The sequence below is a fragment of the Pleuronectes platessa genome, chromosome 6 (genome assembly GCF_947347685.1).
Source record: "Pleuronectes platessa chromosome 6, fPlePla1.1, whole genome shotgun sequence".
NCBI classification, from domain to species: Eukaryota; Metazoa; Chordata; class Actinopteri; order Pleuronectiformes; family Pleuronectidae; genus Pleuronectes; species Pleuronectes platessa.
The window spans coordinates 17,883,218-17,906,781 of NC_070631.1; the positions used below are offsets into that span (position 1 = coordinate 17,883,218).

General features: G+C 40.6%; 1 protein-coding gene across 1 annotated transcript; it reads left to right on the top strand.

Annotated features, from left to right (window-relative positions):
* Positions 1–316: 316 nt before the first annotated feature.
* Positions 317–21,964, top strand: gnas (GNAS complex locus). Its single transcript, XM_053423846.1, has 12 exons — positions 317–1,048; positions 4,516–4,588; positions 10,792–10,846; positions 11,015–11,134; positions 13,503–13,600; positions 16,428–16,482; positions 16,684–16,757; positions 17,173–17,231; positions 17,322–17,442; positions 17,994–18,124; positions 18,973–19,040; positions 19,819–21,964. The coding sequence occupies exons 1-12, from the start codon at positions 910–912 to the stop codon at positions 19,963–19,965; spliced, it is 1,140 nt and encodes a 379-aa protein (XP_053279821.1). The 5' UTR covers positions 317–909; the 3' UTR covers positions 19,966–21,964.
* The last annotated feature ends 1,600 nt before the right edge of the window (positions 21,965–23,564 follow it).

Below are 23,564 nucleotides of genomic sequence, written 5' to 3' on the forward strand. Positions count from 1 at the left end.
CAGGGCGGCCGAGGAAACCGTGCGAGTCCCGGAGCTGCCTGTGGTCGACTCGGTGCAGAGAACGAGAAGGAGCCGGATGGCGACGGAAGCAGCGAGGACGCCTCACATGTAGCTCGGCTTTGGGTGTAAATATCCTCTCTGCCTCCCCTCCTCCTGTCCTGCAAGGCCTCCCACCGCGGAGAAGACCCGCCAGCAGCGAGCACACGGCACACACACACCTCTGGAAATGTTTGTCACGGGAGGAGACGTGGAAACGAGCCGCGCCGCAGCACGGGCGAGCCTTTCGGACACGCCGAGCGGGGCTCCCCGTCGCGGGCAGCAGTGAGACGCAAGACCAGGGCTTTTTTTTTTCTCTCCCGGAGATGCACATTGGGCTGTTTCTGCTGCCTCCGTGCGAGGAGAAGCCCCGTTTTTTCTTGCGGTGCTGTGGATTATAGTTGTTAACGTTACGCAGAGGGGAGAGTGCGTGTGTGTGTGTCAGACAGAGTGAGTGTGTGTGTGTGTGTGTGTGTGGTTGGGGAAACTGAAGCTAAACTACAGTGCATGTGAATGAGGATTCAGCAAACTGAGAAGGCGGCCTCGGTGTCGTCAGCAACAGGATCCTGCGCCTCCTCTGACAGCAGAGAGACGCGTTATGGACTCGTAGTTCCCCCCCGTGCTGCGCTGCGCTGTCCCCGGAGCAGGCCGGTGTGAATGTGGGTGACATTGCTGCCAAACCCACGGGTCAAACGCGGGATCTCGGACTAGTTTATCTATTTATTTTTTTCTCTCAGCACGTATCCCCCCCCCTCCCCACCCAACCCCGTCTCCTCTCCACCTCCACCACTACTTCTTCTGGTTCTTCCTCCTCCACCACCTCCTCCTCCTCCTTCCCTGGACCCCCTCACCCCCTTTCCCCCCTTTTTGAAGATGGGTTGTTTGGGCAACAGCAAGACCGAAGACCAGAGAAATGAGGAGAAGGCACAACGAGAAGCAAACAAAAAGATAGAGAAGCAGCTCCAAAAGGACAAGCAGATCTACAGAGCCACACACAGACTGCTACTTCTTGGTGAGTTGGTCATGTTGGTGTCCATGTTGCTGCCCCTGCTCGCTGGCTCCTACAGGCAGAGGCCTCGGTGCGCACAGTTGGGCTCTTGCTTCCTCTCTGTAACCTTCTGGGATGTTGTTTTGGGAAACATTGTCAACAGTGTGACTTGCCATTGCATAAGGCTGGAGGTACAGCCCTGTGCCGGGGTTTTGTAAGCGTGTGGCTTTCCAAAAACACCAAAACAAGCTGCAGCAGAGTCCATAGGTTGATAAGGGAGCCTACGACGATGTGGAGGTGTACTTGTATGGTGGTTCAACTGCTGTCAGTGGTCATTGAAACATAAACAAGCACATGCACCAATCAAATAGGATCTATTGTTATTTATGGTTAATTTATCCATTCTTTTTAATTGAACATAACTTGTTCAGCATCAGTTTGGGACCATGTAGCACACAGCAGTGTCGGGAACTCATTATAGTCCTAAACATGCATGCAAGCCTGGAAGTTGGCTGAATTAATATTACACGGCATATTTAAGATAATGTCACTATAAGCAGCTAACACCTACTTGATGAAGAAATTAATGTGTGAGACTCAACGTGTGTGTGTGTGTGTCAGAGAGTGAACTGGAGGTGGGCTGGGTCTCTACATTACATAAGAGACAAATAAGAGTGTCTAACTTTCCCCTGCCGGTCTTTCTCTTCTGTACCCTCCTCGAATGACTGTTTACAGGCTTATTATCGCTTCCAGGAAGTCATAGTATTCTTTGGAAAAAAACAAACATGTTATTTAATTTCAGAAATGCCAGCAAGGGTGTGTATTGTATGACATGGTGGTATTTATGTTGAGGAGGAAGTTGTGGTGACTTTAGGAAAGCAGAAGGACAGGACCCACATGAACACCTAAACAAAGATGTATGCCACCAAATTAGCTGCCTTTCAATTACATAATCTACTAGTTTGACTTTTTCACACACTTGCAGACCTTCAGGGTCTTATTTGCAATTCTGCATGTTTTCGGATGATAAGGCAAACAGTGAACAAAGCCGTACGAACCATAAAAGGGTCACTCTCAGTCCTGCTGAAAAAGAATGTATGCGAAGGGCCCTTTGCTTGGTTTGAATCCATGTTGAGAGAAGATAGTATTTTAAATAGTACAAAGCATATTCTTACCATAAATAAGCCAGCAATGAAAGTTGCAGCCAGGAAGTTTGTGTGTATGTGTAGGTGACGCGTGACGTGGACTGTGTGACCATTTATTTACAGAACAAAACTTAAAGCATGTCTTGTTGATCACTGGATTATGTTGCTCAGTATGATTGTAACCTGCAATTGAACTGCACAGGTCAGTGGATTAAGTAAATCACCTAATTGAAGTCTTAAGGGGTTTGTGGGCCATGTTAATAACAGACTGGTTCACAAAGAGTTATGACATTGGTTATTATATTGAGCAGATATTTATCTACTTTTCACAAAACAGCACAGATAAGACCCTCTTAAATGAATATATAATGATCTTAAGGCAACATTATTTTCACCAACATTTTTATATTGATCTCCACTAAAGTTTGTATTTGAATAAAACAAGTAATTTACCTCAACTTTAGGAATATCTATGAAAGATTAGGATGAGTAGCCAATTATTACATAAACTAAACAGACTTCCATAACATTTATACAACAAGTGATGTTTTTATACCTAATATCAAAACCAACATACCCTGGGTGTGACAATGACAATAATGTGAAGCACTTTAGGAAACATATTTACATTTGAGCTGTTTTGTAAATAAAATGAATCTGATCAAAGATTAATGTATTTTGAAGTTAAAGTGAACTCCATGACCAAGTTACTGAGTTGACATAACAATTCGAATGCAATATCAACACAATATTTGCGATTCAAAGAGACAATCCTCTTCGCACAAAGCTCTGCAGATGTTTGTTAAAACGGTAACATCCTACCCCCTACGTGTTATTAAACTTAAGTAAATATGAAATATACAGTGTTGAATCCTGCCCCAGTTCTCAAGATCAGAGTTTGTGGCAAGTCAACTTTTGTCTATGTTGCAGTGGAAAACATTTGTGTGTGTATTTCTATATCATAGATTCTTAATAGCTGAATTTATTACTGATATTATGAGGGCATTTGTCATTATGGGTTCAGGTTATAGATGCTTCAAAGCAGACCAGACCCACCAGCAGCTAGGTTAACATATTAATACACAAGTTAAATGGGTTATCTCATAACTTCTTAAGGGGATGAAACAACCTTTTCAATTAAATACAGGCTTCCCCTGAGAATACTGGTATGTTATAGTATGATCTGTAACTTACTTTAACTCTGTATCTGGTCTGATCTCACCTAGAGACACAAACACAGTTTTGATGATTCTGATGTCGCGTGCTAGAAGAGGTCACCCACCTTGAGTGCAGGTTATTTCTCTATACACACACATTTGTATCATAGTTATTTTGGAGATATGATACAGTTTTTAAAACTTCAACACTTGTTTTATAAGTTTCTGCAGGATGTAGGCTGGGAATATTTCCTGTTGGACACATCACTAATGAGTAATCTCAATTAGGCATGTCATACTTCTCAAGGTTGCAAATGAGATTGTGGGTACGATTGTTGGTCCCCATTAGATTTTATGTTTGCTGCTAAACTCTATTGAGTCTGTTTTCAAACATGCAACCACAAATGATTTCTAGCACACAATAAGTACATGCCCCCAAATCCCCAATACACCATTGTGTCTTACTTTACTTTACTATTTAGCACCATTATTTTTCAAGATGTTACAGCGTTTCGTCAGACAGTGCACTGTGTGAGATGGGAGAGAAATGGGAGCGCTGACTTTGCGTTGCATGAGGTCATCAGTCACATTTGAGAACATGATGTTATGAGTTCATGGTATGCGCTGTAGCTTGCTGAGCAGGCTATTATTGTTTAAGAAAAATGTAGTCTCTTTGTCATCTTGTATAAGAGACTCAGTAATTTAAATGTCTTTCATTCACCAGGTATCAAAACCATTGATATGAACTTGTCTTCAATTGGGGCTCGTCTCATATGCAAAACTCAAATTCTATTGGTAGTAGTTGAAGAGTATACTGCACATCAAACTCTTTTACAATTAACACAATGGGACCCACTTTTAAATGGAAATCTTCAACCTTGCTTTTCATGGAATAATCTAATTATCTGCCACAATCATGTTTAAACATGTAGTTTTGGATCCCACTATTGAGTGGGAGTTCATCATTTAGTATTTCAGCCCTGTCATGCAGCGGCCAGTGTTGGATTATCCTCTAGCCAAAGTTTTCCATAAAAAAAAGTCATAGTTGTGTATGATATGTGTTTGTCCGTTGCAAATTTCCTGTAGAGCATAGTATGTCACAGCCATGACCGGTTATGAGCATCCAGCTGTATGTGGTCCTGTTTCACATGTAAACACATCCCCATTTTCTTATCTCTCTCTCCCTCAGGAGCTGGAGAGTCAGGAAAGAGCACCATAGTGAAACAGATGAGGATCCTTCATGTCAACGGCTTCAATGCAGAGTAAGTATATATGTGAAACGTAAGGTTTAGGCAGCTTCTACGGAGTGCACAAAAGATCCCTTTGGCAAGGCTAAATCTCCAACGTCTCAACAAACCCAAGGTTATGGTGTCAGGGATTCAGAGTAACTTCTCCAGCGGGAGCTCTGGCACTACAAATGATCTCAAATTCTCTCACCAGCACATGATTTTGGTACAGTGACTCTACAGACTAATGAACAGTTGTAAAGATTGACGGCTAATTGTGAGATTGTATTTTGAAAATATCTGATCTGTGTTCTTCACTCGGCCTCTCTCTGCCTGTACCTGTACTCTCCCTGCATCCTGCACTCTCATCTGTTATCTGAGGCAGGACCTGTCATTGGCTCTCCCTCAACATCTGTCTCTTTATCTTTTTTTTAATAATCAGCTATGCTCTGCTTCATCTTTTGGAGCATGGCATTTAGCATATTTCATCATCAGTGCACATGTACTGATGATGAAAGTGCAGGTTGGGAGAAAGTGACCGAGCCAGTAAAGGAATAGTTATTTGAACCACAATGGCTACGGCAGTAACCATGCCGAAGGAGCACCCATACAGCCTCATGATCATCATGCACTCACACGAATGTGACCACATGATATTTTTAACCAGGACATTTCTCAAATAGTGGTTGCATATGTGACCATTTTGGCTGCAGCCTGGAGCACCGGGTGTATTTGGCAAAACTCCGGCATTGACGAATTTATCTCATTGCGACTGCCCAGACAAATCTGTCAAATGCTAAATACAAGGGACAAAGAGGTATAAGTTTCATGATGTATTATTTTACAGAAAGGTTGTAACAACATATTGCTGATGTGGTCACATTAATATGACCTTTATTTGATCTGTAAGACTGATGTGATTAAATACCTCCAATCTTCAAATATCTTTTTGCATTTTACATATTCACCACTAACAACAATTAGCCTTCATGCAATGGATCAAGTGATATTGATGTTCAAAAAGGAAACACCAGTTGTGACTTGGTCCGAGGGTCTGCTTCTGGAGAAGCCTGACATAAGTCAGTTCAGTGCTTTTCTTTTTAAACTACGATTGAATTTAAGGGTTAAACTGTTGATACCTAGTGAAGGTCTGTGCTCTTTTGAATGCCGTTCTATTTCTTAATATTGGCAGGTCAACAGAGATGATGGGCGCTTTATTGTTGTGAATAAAGGTGACATTAAGCAATATGATTCCTGTGCTGTTAGTTGGTGTGACTGAGCACAGTCGGTGGCTGTTGTTTAGGTAGAAAGGGTTGTCCATTAACCAGAAGGTTGGTGGTTCAGTTCCAGGGTCCTCCAGCATATAGTAGCACTCAAATGGTTCAATGTAACTTCTAGTGTAAAGTGCTTTGATAGGTGGCTAACGCTAGAAAAGTGCATATAACGGCTCTCTGTGTACCATTCAAATAATAGTTTTCTGACTTTATTGCGTCTGTAACAATATCTTCCAATAAGCTTGTCATGTCTGAACATTTCAGAAAAAACCTACGTCACAGAAGCCAGTCAGGAAGTGCGGTGGAACTAAGCTTTTTGAACAGTTTCTATGCGTTTGTCAAACCTTTCTAGACCATATTGTTTAACACTTGTCTGGTGACCCAAACAGGGAAACTAGCATCTGCAATCATTATTGTTTCCGCCCATGTAGTTAAGACATATAGGTTATACCCGGCAATGTCTTAAATAGACATCCCTCTGCTTTTGCTCCATTGATTTTTCAATTTTTTTGTATCTTTCCTTTTCTTTAATATAATATAGATTGACACACAACTCTAAAGTATCTCTTGTGAAAAAAAATGCAATTATGCCACTCTCTTTTCCTTGCCTTTTGCCACGAGGAATATTTGAATTGTGTTGGTTTTAACAGAACTTAAACGTTTTTTTTGTGTGTTTTCTGTATGTCGGTGAAGTGGCATGTGTTGGTCTGGTGGTTTTGATGTGGATTGGAAGCATCCTTGCGAGGTTAGAAGAGAAAATCAGCACCTAAGGCTGACAAGAGCGTATGACCCAGCGCGTGACTGCATAACACTGAACTGTGTGTATGTGTGCGCGTGTCATAGGCTACCATTAGGGACAAATTTCCTTTCTGAAATTTCTGATTAGACCTCTTCTCAGGACTACAATGTCTTGTTGTCATTCTTATTGATCCATCTAGTTTGGTGACATTATAAATTACCATCATAGTTGCAATCATTTGCAACCTGATCAGGTGCAATCAGTTGGCAATGACAATTACATTACATGACAATTACTTTACATTGAAATTTACCTTTCTTTTTTCTATATATGTAAAGGCAGCATAAATGAACCTTTTAGTCAGTAAATTCATCCGAGTCCATGTAATGTCCCCCGAAAGTCACCAATGACTGTGTGTGTGACTGTATTTGTCTGTTTATGTGTCTTCACTGCTTGGTGAGTGTCTTCATTAACGAGACACACAAAGGCATACAGCATCACTCCAGGTGTGATCTGTGACCTTGCTTGGATTATCTCGATTTAGCTTCTTACAGTATGGCTCCTTTGACTCCTTACATGTAGTACAGTGGTTAACCCTGGTTACATAGGTTGAATCAAGAGTGTTGCAGACAAGTTACTTGTGCGTCTCCACATGACGAGCTTAATAATAAGTTTGAATGAGCTTGGATCCTGAGGCAGGACATACATTACAGCTTTGGGGCTGAAAGAGTTCAGTAACATCTGTGATGAAAGATTTTGAGTAAATGGATTGAGTGTTGTGGTAACCTAAAGGTCAGAGTAATTGGCTTGTGACTGAAAGACTGCTGGTTTAGTTGCTGGCCTGATTTAGAAGAGGAATTAATGACTGACTCAGCTCTCTCCGTGACCTGCATGTGAGCCTATGAGCTGGCCTTAGACAAGGCATGTTACTGCCAGCTTTGTTACTAGAGTTTTGAAGTGGTCAACAGCTGGAGTTGTTTGAAAAAACTGACCAGTCCAAACGATTATGCAAAAGCTCTGACATCTAGCAGACCAGTGGGACGGGGGTTACATCCATGCTACTGCGTAACAGCGTTTTCAAACTACAAGAGCGTTTTGGCTTTCTATCTTTTCTAGTCCCTGTCCACACCAACACGCCTTAAAATGCACATCACGGGACCATTTACGTACACTGGGCACGTGAATACACAGGAAGCATTTGGTTGTCATGTACAGAAGGAGCTAGATTACAATTGAGAAGCAGCAATGGCAAGGAGTAAAAATATTATTTATTAATGTAAAATCCTGAATTAAACTGCAATGCAAACAGGGTCAACAACAGATTATTTTTAAGGGAGCAAAGTCTTGTATCGCTGCAGTCTTGTGGGGCAATATTAGGGGCAAGGCTGCTGTGCTGCCGGAACCTCAGTTTTTCCTCAGTGTTGTTGATATAATTATTATTATGATTATTATGATTATTATTCCAAGGAAATCCACCTGCCCATGCATGGAAATAACCAAGTTTAGCACATAGGTCCAGTCCTATGCAAAAAGTCCTGATGGTGGTGTGACATCAACTGTCTAAAGTTTAAAACATTGAAAATTCGTAGCAAATCAACCGTTATTGCTAGAACTTTGGAATTTTTACCAGATTAAAGGCGTAATTGAGCAAAAACTTGTATTCACATGATTTGGCTGCAATTATGAAGCCCACAGTGCATCAAAATGTCTTACTGTAAACATATACTGGAAATTCTTGCTAAATAAATTTCAAAACAATATTCACATGTCTTGGCTGATGTAATGTGAACATTTTTTGAGTTTTTATCTCATAACTTTATTATCATGTCACCTATTAAAGTCAATGGAAATTATTATCTTTAAACATCATAAACAGTTTCTCACTCATGGAGTAATCTAACTTTGTGAATATAAATCAAAGGCATATCTATACTGCCAAGATAAAGTACAGGAATTATCAAGATTTTATCTTGATAACTGAATTTTATTACAGTAGTAATAGTGTCAAGTTGCTTCCTGAGTGAAGTGGCAGGTAGCTCATAAGATCATAACTTGCCTGTTGAAGGTTGAGTGCAAATCCTGGCTGAAGCACAATAATAATGTCTGTTCAACTTAAAAGCATCACGAAAAGCAAATTTTCTTCTTCCTCCTATACTTCCTCAAAATGCATAGCCCTGACCCATTGCTGGTAAAGCAGCTATAATTGTCATTTAATTGTCCCAGCCTCCGTATTTAGCTTTTTCCTAAGGATACAGTCCATACCATGACACATGACATGACAAAAATGATACATACTGTAACTCCCACTTAATTGATAATTGACTGCTGTATTCACCTTAATATATCTGTAGACTTTGTCAGTATAACAAGTTTGTTGTGTCATGTCTTCTTGTCTCCTTCCCCTCTATCTATCCACCCACAGGCATGCGCTCATACGCTCTAATCCGGAGAATGCCCACACACAAGACCATTGATTTTGTTTTTAAATGACTCTCAGGTTGAAAATGTAAACGAGGCCTATTTTTCTAATATATATATATAATGGGAAGTATTTGAGACATTCTCTGTTTTCTCTGGACTTTAGCTTTCATGTATGAAGAACGCAGAAGGAGGTTCTCTGGTCAGATTCAAAACAAATCAGGGATCTATGCAGCATTGGGGGAGGGGTGGCGCAGGAGGCACGACGTAACGTACAAACTTCACTGCGGAGATCACCCGTTTTTGTTTACAGCACATTAACACTGGCGTCAGCCCTTATCACCAAAAGCCCTCTTCTGTGTCTTCTACGTGTGTGATATCGCTTTTTCATTTGCATCATGTGTTAGAAACACTATCACCACACCTACTTGCTCACAGTCAGTCCTCCGGGGGATCTCGTACTGTTTTGGTCATTTTGACATTATCCAGAGGTTTTACTGGGGGGCCTGGCAGGAGACAATCTACAGCGAATGACTAGGATATTTGTTTTCTCATAAACAGGCCCTCTGGATAATTTGAGGAGATTATCCGGAGTTCAGTTCATGTCTGAGAGCAGCAACTCTCTATAGTTTAAATTGTATTTGCCAGTAGGTGGCAACATAGGGATATCTGCATCTGCTTGTCTATGCTGCTATTGCTATTACTTTCCTTTTATTCGATATTGGCATAAGTACACCTGGTCTGATTTAATACAGCAACGTCCCCCCTGCGAGTATATTGGTGATTTGAGTTAGAATCCACTAAAACTCTGGTCGTTACTTCTAAAAGACATTTTGCACCATGCAGCCCAACATTGTACTGTTTAAAGAGTGACCCCACCCCATTTTTGCAAGGGTTCGTAACGGTACAACAGTGTTTAGTTTTTTTATGAGTTATATAAAACAGAGGTGAAAATGTCAAACTGGCACAGAGCAAAGAGGCCCATCTCGCCCATTGTTACTGACATGGAACTATTGTAAACAAAATGCACTGTTTTCTTGACAGTATCAAGGTGATAGATAAACTAACTGGTCCTCCTGTTGCCTTTACTAGAAACATTTCTGTCACAGAGTCCAAACGTTTTGTACAAACAGCTCTGCTCCACAGTAGACAGACATAATTTCTCTAACATGTGAGCCAATGAAGGTCTGTTTACCCTTCCCGCATCAAAAACAAACTTCATGCAGGTCACTGTAGTGCACCGTGACTCGATAACATGGAACTTCCTCCCTGCACACTTTTCTTTTTTAAACTTGACTAAAACAATACTTGATAGCTAAATACAACTGTTTTGTGTTCAGTAGAAGAAAAACAATAATGAAAACCTAGGTGCAGGATCCTTGATGATGAATTACAATCCAGATTTAGAATGATGAGTGCAAGTTACAACATTTAATGGAAAGTTCCTGTTAACATTATAATATCCAGTAAAGCATTTTTTGTTGTCTATTGATGTATTTTGTCCTGGGTGTAACTACATGTCAGGGCAGCTGGACAATTTGGCTGCATTGACTGGCCTTATGGAAAATCTGCCCCTTTTAAGCCCATCACTTGAGGCTGTTATTAACTAATCTAGGTTTATATTAATCAATTAATTTTGTATCAGGAGCCACTATCATGGTCTGCGATTGATCTTTATCCCAATAAGGGTTGTGTGGATCTAAGACATTCTTTGTATTTCTCACCATTTATTCTGACAACACTCTTACTTGTGTATTTTGCCGCTGTACAACAATAATACCTAACTTTATCCTTTCTGTCTGTTTCAGAGAGAAAAAGCAGAAAATTCAGGACATCAAGAATAATATTAAAGAGGCCATAGAGGTAAGTGTGTTGGTGTCATTTCTTTGCTCGTAACCGATGAAAACATTGAAATACCCTCAGATATGCTTACTTGACTTAGCACATCAGCTCGACTTGCTTTATTTACTGTCATTTAATATTGAAAAATGTATCTTCTGTCTTTTAAATGATTTTGTGTGTTTCTGACAGACCATAGTAACAGCTATGAGCAACCTGACGCCTCCTGTGCAGGTGGCCTGTCCAGAGAACCGGTACCGGATCGAATACATCCTCAATCTCGTCAACCAGAAGGACTTTGAGTTTCCATCTGTGAGTTGCACAAAATCAGACTGCACACAAACATTTACACACACCATCTGAGAGAAAAAAATCATCTTCACAACAGCTTAAAGGATGTTTTACAGTGTTTACAGCTGTTTTTGCAGTTTGGCCGTTTATACCTGTTGCTATGATGACAGAGGTTTCTGCACCAACATCATTGTTTACAGCCATCTGTTTTGATCCACTGCACATTTACTAGTTGTTCAAGGTCCAGTGTGTCAAATTTAGCGACATATAGCGGTGAAGTTGCATGTTGCAGCTGAATGCCCCTCACCGAAGCCTCCCCTTCCAAACATGAAATAGAACCTGTGGAAGCTTTCAGTTGTAATAAAAGGTGTTTAGTTTGTCCAGTCTGGACTACTGTAAAAGACATGGTGGCCTCCAGATGTTAATATAAAATGCTCTTTCTAGGGTAAAGAAAACAACAATTTGTGCAATTTAGATGAAACACACAAGTGAAAACATCTAGACACTAGGATTATATTATAGTTTTAATTTCTGCCAATAGATCCCTTTCACCTAAATCTTACACACTGGACCTTTTTAAACCGTGGTTTGTGTAACACACACAGGTGCAGCTTTCCCCTGCTGCTTGTGTTTCCGTGGATGATAGTTGGTAATAGTCCCAATATCCCAATAGTCAATCCCATGACACGGGTCGCAGACACTGAGGTTTACTAATGACCTCATTAGTAAAGTCTGTGTGGGGTTTAGTATTCCCTTAAGGGAGATTCTCATTAACTAATTGTCAAGGCCAAGAGACCAAACCTCAGTCTGAATGTTCATCCACAGCCACCTGTGGGGCCCACTTTAATTCACTTTTCAATATATACTCAGTCTCATGTTTGAACAGAATTTACTCTTCTTGCTATGTGAATTCATTTCATTTCAATGTTACAATACATGATAAAAACTTATATAACATCAACCACAGGTTCATTACATTCGGTACATAATTGAACATTTGAAACAGTTGATGCTTAGATTTTGTCATTACTTCGAGAATAAAAAATGTTTCCCTGAAAATGCTATTTAAATAATAAAATTCAGGCCATTTATTCAGTTTTTTGACAACATTTTATTTCAGTGCATTTCAGTATAGTATGAAATATAGTATGAAATGTGTTCGTTTGTTCGATAGTTATTAGGATTATGCACAAACTACAGGATGGATTAAGATGGAGGGATGCAGAATTGGTCGTGGGGGAAAGCCATTCAATCTTTGTGTGGATTCGGGTCAGGGTGGTTTCTTTTACAATGTCAGATCGGAGGTTTTTAAACATTTCCGTAGATTTCTCAGAGATTAATTCATGGATCTTGATTAAGAAAAAAAAATGTAGCCATGTTTTGGGAACTGATATTTACTATCTGGTAAAAATTGCTGCAGCGTAATGGAATTGTTTCGAATGGTTCACTGTTGTAAAGTGAAAGTTACTGGAGGAACAGAGAGAGACTGTAATAGAAAGAGGTGAAGGAAAGGGGGAAAGAGGAAGCATTACATCAAGAAAGAGAGTGTTTTTTCTTAAAGCACATGACTGATTTATTAAGACTGCTCTGTTTGTAAACATAAGTGTGTCGTCATGGAAACCTGCATGATGAAAAGATTATAATTTTTTTTACATGATACAGTGCAGATGACAATTTCTGTCCCTTATGGGGCAGGCGACTTTTCCATTATAGCTGTATTCCTTGTCAGTGTCTTCTACATTTATGAAACTTATTTTTTGTCGCAAGATTTTTGTATTCTTTTAAAAAATTTCCATAAAAAAATTGTAATCCAGTTTTGTGTCTGTAGCGTTTAAAAAAACGTCATCAGTGAACACCCACTGTTCGGTCCCAGCGTGTCGGTGAGTCTGTCTGTAGTGACTGTGCACAGCGAGTTGCGCCTCTCTCCCGCCACTATTTACCTTTACGGACATATACAGACGTCGCATGTGGTGTCAACAGAAGCACTGAGAGCCCTGTGCCCTCAGACATGCACCGCGGTCGACTGACATCACTGGCCGTTTTCTTACGTCCGTGGTAGCTTTCATATTCGCTGTGAATTGCACTGTAAATAATGCAGAACATCTCCTGCTTGTAGGAACATTTCCCCTCTTTGATTCAGACTGTTTTATCAAGTAAAGATTGCAGCCTTAAAGTACAACAGATCCACCGCCTTCCATGAAACAGAACTGTGTGTGTTTTGTGAATTCATCTTGAAAAAGTTTCTGACCTGTGCATCAGCTTTGTGAAGACGCACAAACAACAGTAAAAATCCCAAGAAGGAAAAAACGTATCCAACTCTCCATCTGTTTTTCAAACCCACTTTCTGTTACCTCCACTAACGTATTTCTTTGTTTTCTGGTCTCTGCAGGAGTTTTACGATCACGCCAAGACACTGTGGCAGGATGAGGGGGTCAGGGCCTGCTTTGAGAGATCCAACGAGTACCAGCTAATCGACTGTGCACAGTAGTAAGTAGCTACCTGCTCCATTGTGACTTGGTGTTTACACTGAGCTGTGAATTTATTAGGAAATCTTGTGTGGTTTGAGGTAATACCAAACCGTGTCACAACCGTGTCACAAAAAAAATTACTATTAGGTTTATGCACTTTGATTCAGCTCTTGCAGTTGGTGGTGGTATGATTTTGGATTAAGGGCTGCAATTGATAATTTACTATATCAATTAATCTGCTTGTTATTTTCTTAATCAGTGAATTGTTTTGTCTGTAAAATGGCAGAAATAGTCAAATAAATTGTAAAAATGGTTTGTTAAAGCCCTCTGTGATCAAATCACATACAAGTCTAAAGCAGAAAGAAGATTTTAGGATGCTTGTTGAACGAGACAACGATCTGTCAGAGACTAAATCTGTGGACTCTTATTTAGATGTTCCTCTTAAACCTAGCTCTCACTTATGTTGTTTTTCATCATTTAGCATTTTGAAGGAGGAAAATTAAACTTTTTCTGTATGTGTGTCATTCTTCCCTCTTTCTCAAACAACTTGCCGATGTAAACTTTGAAAAATTTATTGGCAGTGGTACGAATACTGTGTGAGAGAAAAAGCGCTGTGCACAGAAGCGGGGTATGAATGTCCGTGTGAATGTGACTTGTAGGGTAAAACTCTTTGAGTGGTTGGTAAGACTAGAAAAGGGCTATATAAATACAGTGCATTTTCCATTACTGCTTTACTGCACCGTGTCCTATATCTGACAAGGTCAAGTGCTAGTACTAAACAATTCATGTACAGTCAAATATGCGTGTGAACAACAGACGCAGTAGATGAGCAACACAGCTGTCACGCACTGTGTTACCCCAGTGTGGCCCAGGAGAAACCTCTCCTGCCAGCCATTGTATACCTCTACAAGTTGTGTCCCTATTAAGTAACCAACATCTCCGCTGCTCCATGTCAGTGGCTCAACACTGAGCTCTCTGTTAGTGGAAGCCTGTGTGAGCATCGAGCAGATGAATTGGAAACACGGCTTGTTTTAATGGCTCAGATTTACTGTTAACTAACAAACAGGCATTTCAGAAGCAAGTGCTGTTGAAAATATAGTAGAGGAAAACAAATGTAGGGAACTAGCTTTCATAAAACAAAAGCAGTTTTCTGTGTTTGGGAGCAAACATGGCGGAGGCTGAGTCATCTGCAGATCAGTGGATGTTTAGAGAGGGGGGGGGGGTACTGTTTTCAGGAAGATACTGTCTCTCCTCAGCTCGAGACTGTGAGCCTCAGCTGCTTTCTACTGGTAAATCCCTCTTAGAGAATAGTACACATATTTAATTAAGCATTTACGTGTGGTTTAGGTGTTTGTAGGAGCAGAAACTCTCCACCCCATCCTCCCTCAGGTGGTCGAGATGGTACAGTCCAGTGTCTTGTTCCCTCCCTCTTCCTGCTTGCAGACATCCAGCACTAAAACACAAACTCATCCTGCTCTCACTTTCTTTCTTCTCCTCCGCTTTCTTCCTCTTCTCCATCCCCATCTGTCTGTCTGTCTTCTCTCTGGAGCTGCTCCAGCCGCACTAGATTGGGAGCTGATAGACTATTAATAGCTTCTGTGGTTGGGTCTCCATGGTAACCTCGCTGTGGGCCAGGGCGCTGGGGAGCTATTTTTGAAATCTGCTCTGTAATGTCAGACAGACGCCACTATACTTTCATTCTCTCTCTCTCTCTTTCACTTTCTCACAGTCGCTGTCCTCTCTCCTTCCCTTTCTTCACCTCCTTCACGTTCACTCAACGTGCACTCTCGTCTCAGCACGTGCACTTGCTCTGCACATAGATTTTGCCTCTGACAATATTATGTATTGCTTGCAGTTTCCTTTGTTTTTCAGGAATACACAGTTTTTTCAAAATACGTCCCGAGATCTTCTCACTGTTGTGAGATGAAAAGTTCACAGATCATTTCCCTACCTACTTCACATGTGATTCCTTTAGTGATTTCGTCTTGTGAGAAGGGCTGCAGCGATTTTTTTGTAATAGAGTATTCTATTGATAATTTCATCAATAATCAAGTGATCAAATGGAAAAAAAATGTTTGCCATTATAGCAGTGTCCTACTAGTTTCACAACCATCTGTCTGTCTTTCTGTACATTCTAATCTCGCGAACCGTTCATCAAATCAGCTTCACACTTGGCACGTGTGTTCTTAGCGGCCCAGGAAAGTGCATTGTCGAATCGATTTGAACATGCAATACACGTGTTTAAGTCGTTTATTGTATTGTTGTTTTAAAACACAACTTTGGCCACATTTACACCTGATCTCAATACTATACTCTAGAGTTTTTGTGACCCTTTAACTTTTTGGAAATTCTGTGGGCGCCATTTTACTTTGAATCCTCCTGGAATGCATTTTAGTCTAGACAGTCAGAAACGTTTCTGAAACGACCCAGATTAGTTTGCTTCCTAACTGGGTCATATCCACCATGACTTGACTACCCGTGGTTATAATAACATTGATAACATATGTACACATGCCTTGCTAACCTTCAGTAAAAGTTCCACCTCATCGTCAGTCCAAGTCCCTGGTCTTAGTTTTTGCCGTGGCTGTTCCTGGTTCGTGACATATCCTGCAATTAATCAGCCAACTGCAGAAAATCTGCTGGCTCACACACAATGCTCAGTCAGTATGGTCAGATAAATTCTCCTTGCTAAGAAGTGCACTGTTATGTTAAGAGCTCAAACTTTAGCTTTTTTGGGGGGTATTGTTACAGAGTGTGGAGCACATCCTCAACAATATAAAGGAACTGTTTGATCAGGGATTTTGTGACCGTCTCTGAATTGTTACGTTTTCCTTTTCTTTCTTCAGCTTTCTAGAAAAGATTGACATTGTGAAGCAGAACGACTACACTCCAACAGATCAGGTGGGTGAAATTCTGCCGCCTCAAAGTCAAAATAACTTACTGCTCATTTTGCATGAATGTCTGCCTTTCGAATAGAGCAATTTCAATATTTAGAAATTTAATCGCGTGCAACCATGTGTTTATGTGGATTTTTTTACAATAAAACAGCATTGCCTTAATGATTAGCTTCTGTTTTCTGATCGTTTTTCTTATTTGCACCAGGATTTGCTGCGTTGCAGAGTTCTGACTTCAGGGATCTTTGAGACAAGATTCCAAGTCGACAAAGTTAATTTCCAGTAAGTAAAATACATAAAGAAAAGGACCATGAAATAATAGGGTACATTATGGCTGTACCTTAATAAGACTCTTGTCAGTTTCTACACTTTTTCTGAACTGCAAGCATTTAAACAGCCGAGAGCCAAGTTAGCCCTCCATGCTAATGCATGCTAACTATGCTTACAACAGATCGAAAATTTGCAGCACCATTTAGATAGCAAACAAAATCCAGGAGACTATATTGTATTAAGTTGGTCCACAGCTGCCTCTACATGTCACAGATTCCTTTTACCAAGCAGACATCTCTGTCAATTAAGGAGCCTCGGACTGATGATTTGAATATTCAACGTTCAGGCGGAAGCCCTAGTGTATGGTTTTTCCACATGATTGATGGTTTTTGACCTGCTAACATTATGTATCATTTGATTTATACAGTATGTTCGATGTCGGGGGTCAAAGAGACGAACGCCGGAAATGGATTCAATGCTTTAACGGTAACTTACGTTTATTTCAGCTTCCACTCGTCTCATGTCTCTGTTCCTCTCCGTGGCTCAATCATCTCTTTCCCTCTCGTCTCTTATCAGATGTAACAGCCATCATCTTCGTGGTGGCAAGTAGCAGTTACAACATGGTGATCAGAGAAGACAATCAGACCAACCGATTACAGGAGGCACTCAACCTCTTCAAGAACATCTGGAACAACAGGTGAAGAGGGGCAAACACCAGCCCGGTGTTTTCTATAGGAAAAACGGAAACAACATGGATCCCCAGTTTCAAAGTGATTTTTTTTTTTTAACGCGTAGATTATTGGGGATTTTGTTGTTTTCTGGCTTTTCAAACTGCAGATGCATAATCGTTAACGACAAAACCAAGCCAAGTGTCAAGGCTGATAAACATTTGATGAACTTGCCTGCTTTTTCTCCTGAATGATTGCATAACAAAGTGCGGGGGTTCCTTAGCAACACATAAAGCATAACACCAAACTACGTTAGATCATGTACCTTTTTCAAAAGTTCCACACTAATAAAAGTTTCAGAATGGTGAAAACTTACTAAGATCTTTGGCAGCTTAGCTGCAGGCATGGTGAGTCTAGACGTTCAAAATGTACTCGTGAGGTTTGAGTGGAAATGTTTGGGTCCATTAGGACTTGAACCTTGAGATATTCATCTTTCGCTCGAAAAAATTGACCCATTGTGTATTTCCAGTCAGTGATTCCCTCTCATATCTCATATCACACTCACGTTTGTTCTGTACAGGTGGCTGCGGACCATTTCTGTCATCTTGTTCCTAAATAAACAGGACCTGCTAGCAGAGAAGGTGCTGGCAGGGAAGTCCAAAATCGAGGAATACTTTCCTGAGTTTGCTCGCTACACCACACCTGATGACGGTGAGCAGCCGTGCTTCGGTTTAATCCAAATTTTTATTCCATTGACTTTTTTTGCCAACAATTCAAATCAACATTATCCATGATACTATCTGTACAAATACAACTGCCATATTTTGGGGTTAGGTATCGACTTGACGTGCCAAATCGATCATTTTAAAATCAATTGAAATCAGCTTTTTCATTGCTGTTTGACATATAAACTATTGCTAATTGACATATTTCCTGTAGTGAGTTTAAAGTAGGATACACTTAACATAAATATTCAGATATAATAGGTACAAAACAAATTTACATAACAAAATCGCATTCTAAACAAAACCCGACCCATCTACAGTGATTTAGCACTAAATAACAGTTTCAGTGCTTGATACAGTAAGATACACCAGCTCCAAACTCGGCATCACATGTCTCCCTACTGCCGGGGTCACGCTTTATGTGCTTTCAATGGCGGTTAGCAAATAGTCAAACACAGAGCATCCCTTAGCATTCACATGTATCTGTGTGTCCCCAGATGCCTCATTAAGTTTGCACACATATAGAAATGTGTGTTTTTAGCATTCTTTCTACTAGGAGGCAGTATTAATTTGACTGGCTCCAGAAAACATCTGTGAGAGGCAGTGCATTCAGTGTCATCAACCACAAGAGGTCATCGTCGATACACACCTGTGAGGTCATTCTGATCTAACACATACTCATCCACAGAAACCTGGAAATTAGTCATTAAACAAATGTATCCCTGATAACTAACAAATGCCCTAAAAGGCACAGTTCATGTTTGATCGGTCCCCACCTGAATGATTGCATGTCATAAGAGATGAGTTCTCACTAGTATTGTTCTCTTCTCTTAGCGACACCAGAGCCTGGAGAAGATCCACGTGTTACAAGGGCAAAGTACTTCATTAGAGATGAATTCCTGGTAAGTGCGTAGCTTGTTTTTGTGTTTTATGTAAATTTAAAGGGTGAGTTTAAAAAACGTTTTACAATTGTCTCTACTGTTCTTATTTTCATAAATCCCCTGATAAGACCAAAACCAAGAATGAACTGATCCTACTGGCGTGAATCAATATATCTGGGAGTTGTTTTAGAAATGTTCTCTTGAATAGGAAAAAAAAAAAGAGCCTCCAGCGATGTTTTGGTCTTTTCATTTGATTTCTATGGATCTTTTAATGAGATAAATATGGTATGACAAAGAATGTATTAAGCATATTTTAAGTTAAAAATAGAAATTCATCAACTCTGCAGATACTCCCAGTGTCCACACTTCAGCTGCTAAAATGTAGAGGTTTGGAAACACAGTGGATCCAGTTTCTCCAGCGGGAGCAATTTAGTCTGAACGGGCCAAAACTGATTGCTGATTGGGTCTTTCAGGTCAAACCTTCACTGATTTGTCAGGATCCTGTCACATGTCCCCCTTTTGGAACAAAACAACCGGCATCAGCCTTGGCCCCTAGCGTAAAACACTAAATGGATTATTATTTACAAGGGTTGCTGACCCTGTTGTCCTGCATTTTTCAATGATACAATTGTGTTGGAGACGAGTTGTTATTCAAACAATCTGTAACCCCTCAACCAAATGCCTCCTGTGTACACTGGCACACGCATGACCAGTGTACATGAGTGGCAATATGATATGTGTTTTCAGGCATGTTCTAAAATGAGCCATTTCCTCACATGTTCTATTCTTCCATCTACAGAGGATCAGCACAGCGAGCGGGGACGGGCGGCACTACTGTTATCCTCACTTTACCTGCGCCGTCGACACAGAAAACATCCGCCGCGTCTTCAACGACTGTCGAGACATCATCCAGCGGATGCACCTGCGGCAGTACGAGCTCTTGTGATGGGAGAGGAAAAGGGTTCGACCAGAAACAAACAAAAAAAACCTGAGTCTCTGAACTCTCCTCTTCCATAGAAGTGTGTGAGCTCTTGTGAAGGAACAGGGGCCAAAACACACCCACACAAACATACACATATTTACACACAAACACACCCTGAACACAGAACTTCTCCTTATGAAAACTCCCAACCTGCAATAGACGGAGTTATTTGATGAAGGGGTTTGAGGGGCTGAAGCATAAAGGAACTTGGATGTCCATGTTCAGCCACACTCCCAGCTCCTATCCTCTCGACATCCTGTATCACCCCTGTTACCTTCACCTGTCCAAACACCCTGACTGGCCCAGTCTGGATTGTATTTCCTGCAGTGAGGAGAGTTTGAGCTGCAGTTGAGGCTGTACTTCGAGCCGGCATGAAAACTGAGAGAGCTTCTGCTTCAGTGCAACTGGGAAAGAGAAAACTGTTGGAATGACTACAGAAATAGAGAATTAACATGTCACAAAAGATCAGCTGAACACTGTATCTAACAGAAAACACAAGCACTGTGCTCTTGACTTGACCGTGTACAACAATCGTTCTTATCCATGAATTCAACCACAGGATCTGCTTGCACACAGAAACTCATCGCATTTGCTTTTATCGGAATGCACAATCGCCGTCAATCCGGAAACGTACTGATCCCTGCTGACGAGCGGCAGGCTCCCTGACCTGCTGGCGTATTGTTCCAGCACAGTCCTTTGAAATGAAACTGAACGAGTGACCGACTGCAGCAGTACCACAGACTACACGGACCAGGGGTGTGTTGTGATCAGTCAGGCTGCAGGAGGCACGAGGGACAGACGGCCGACTCCAATGTGAATTACTTTGATGGAGTCCGGACACGGTCGAGGGCGATGGCGGTCCCTCGACTTCTCCACAGCATTGTTTAGCCACCTGACTCTGCCTTGTTGCTAGTGGAGCAAAACGTGAGGAGGATGTATTGAGTTGAAAACAAAAAATAAAAAATAACCATCTTTTGTGGAACTTGACAAACGGAGGGCGAAAATCATCCTTCGACAGTACAATACCATATAAGTTAAAAAGAACTCTCATCTCGTCATGATTGACCCTGTTCTACTGTCTCCACAGCTGTTTTTGTCTGTGTAGACTGTTGTGCCATTGTGCCCTGTGCGCTCTTTCTTTCTCTCTAAGCTTTCTGTCTCAGTCATTCTCTCCTTCTTTTCAACCTCTGCTCTTTCCCCTCTGAGGACTTCACTCTCCTCTCCATTTTCACATCTTTCCCGACTCCCTCCTTTTCCCCTCTCTTTTCAGTGCTCTTTTTGTTTTACGACAAAATAAAATATAATAATCCTGGAGTATAAAAAACTAGATGAAAACAACAAATGGGACACTAATGTTTGATTTTGTACAACAATGTGCTCGCACCTCCTTGCCATTCATCCATCTTTCCTCCTTCCTCCCCAACCGCTTGCTCCTTTGTACGTCTGTCTTTACTTTACTGCTGAACTATTATTCTTGTACAGACTGTAAAATGTATTATTTTGTACAACTTTATTGAAAAAAAATTACTTTTAGAAGATCCCTGTGCCTTGATCACGACTGTACGTGTGTAATGAGCTAAAGTGGGTGTCATACTGCGCTGTATAGCTTGGCCAATCCCCCTTCTAACTCCCTGCCTCTTTCGTCCCTTCCTTTTCTCTCTCTTTTTCTTTATCCCTCTCTCTCTCTATCTCTGTCTCTCCCCTATGTCCTCCGTCATTCTCTCCTCTGGAACGGAGGACCACCATTCGTAGCTTTTGTAGTTTTATTTCTCTTCCCCTATCCTCCCATTCCCTTTATGATTTAAATGTCTATTTTTGGATCCATATACCCCAAAAAGATAAATATATGAAATGTATATGGGTTTTAAAAAAAAAAAAGTATTTTATTAGAATCAAATGAACCTTGACAAATTGTACACTTGATAGTGTGCGTATTGCTATAACTTAAATCCTTTCAACTGAAGTTGTGTTGAGGTTTCTTTTGTTTTCTTCCCATGACAACTTAAAGACATTTTAAAGGGTTCAAAGACGACCGATGGAAACGGTTGCTTGTTTCTACAAAATGTGCATTATTTTGCTAGAAAAAGCCAAAACTTTCAAGGAAATAATTTGAAATCTCAGTTTATTTTCTGACAAGAGGAAAAGGAGGGTCCTCTTCTGTAGCCTCGCTTATCAAAGGTACAGTACTAGCATCTCAATCATTTCAGTGCCCTTGTCTTCATTTAATGTGTACATTAGATATGGGTCGCTACTTTCTGAAGGGGAGCTCTAAGAAATAAAGTTGTTTTTATTTGGGTGCAGACAGTAACAGGTCTGTCACAAAAGGCAAACACAAAGCTAACACCTCTCTCTTACATGAGTAACATCTACGCTAGAGGAAGTGGAGTTTCCTGTCCGTTTACCAGCCATTTCCTCTTCATATATACAGAGCTTGTATTTATCGGGACAACCATGATGGATTGAATGTTCTACTCTCACAGCAGGGCCTCACTGCACCTTGTCTTGATGCTCGATTTTGTGGAAGTAATTTCAGTACTCCGACAGGTTTTGAATGACCAACCTTATAAAATACAACTCCTGATAGATGTTTTTCCTCTGTTTTGGGGACACGTGTATAAAAAGCTGCACTAGACATCGTGACTGACTGGTGCTGTGGTAAACAGCATGGATTTCGCTCCATTAACAATTCTCACGACTTCATTGTAGAGCTGGAACACACTGAAAAACTTGATATTATATTGCTGATGTGGAGCAGCTTAATATTCCCAGTCTTGAAGCCACTTTGAGAGAAAAGTTAAGGTATCTTTAAAAGAATTGTTTTATCCAAAAATAGAATGTTTTCTCAAACCAAATAGAAGGCTTACGTCTGGGTCACCAAACAACCATGGAATGCTATCCCCTATAGTTCTGTCTCACTAGGTGTTTTATTTTACTTTCATATTTTAACAGGGCTAACACATGCTATCATGCAGTCTCACATTTACCCCAGACAAGTGTTTTATAGCCACATTGCCTCTAACAACCCAAAATATACAAACTGCTATTAAGTTTTAGCTGATTGGGAGAGGGTAGAGATTAAATGTTGCTTTTATTGTTGCCTCTGGTATAATATGATGGAACAGGCCTCAAGGCAAAGATGCATCAAAAGAGAAGTGGAGTGTGATGAGAAAAAATAGTATATAAAACAATTTTTTCTTTAAGAGAAATTAAAGCATATGTGGATGGAAGTTTTGAGCTTGGAGGTGAACAAGAACCTGAAAATAGAATAAAAATCTCTGCAGGTTAACAAACCACAGCTGACATCTATGTATTTAAATAAATGTCGAAAACCTTAGTGGAATTGAATGAAGGAATTACTCACTGATGACTTGTGTGTGAAAGCCTAAAGAGATGTAACTAACCGCAGTGGAAACTGATTAGCAAGTTCAAATCTGGGACCCCCTTACTCAGCACTTTCATGATTCACGGGTGGATATGTGATGGTAAGTGATGTTAGAAATGTAACTCACACATCTGTGAATACATTTTTAGTTCAACTCTAATTGGATTCCTCGAATCTCTGA

Coding starts and splice junctions, on each gene's coding strand:
- gnas (XM_053423846.1), top strand. CDS start 910: ATGGGTTGTTTGGGCAACAGCAAGACCGAAGACCAGAGAAATGAGGAG. Junction 16,758..17,172: donor GTCGACAAAGTTAATTTCCA/GTAAGTAAAATA, acceptor TGATTTATACAG/TATGTTCGATGTCGGGGGTC. Junction 17,232..17,321: donor ATGGATTCAATGCTTTAACG/GTAACTTACGTT, acceptor GTCTCTTATCAG/ATGTAACAGCCATCATCTTC.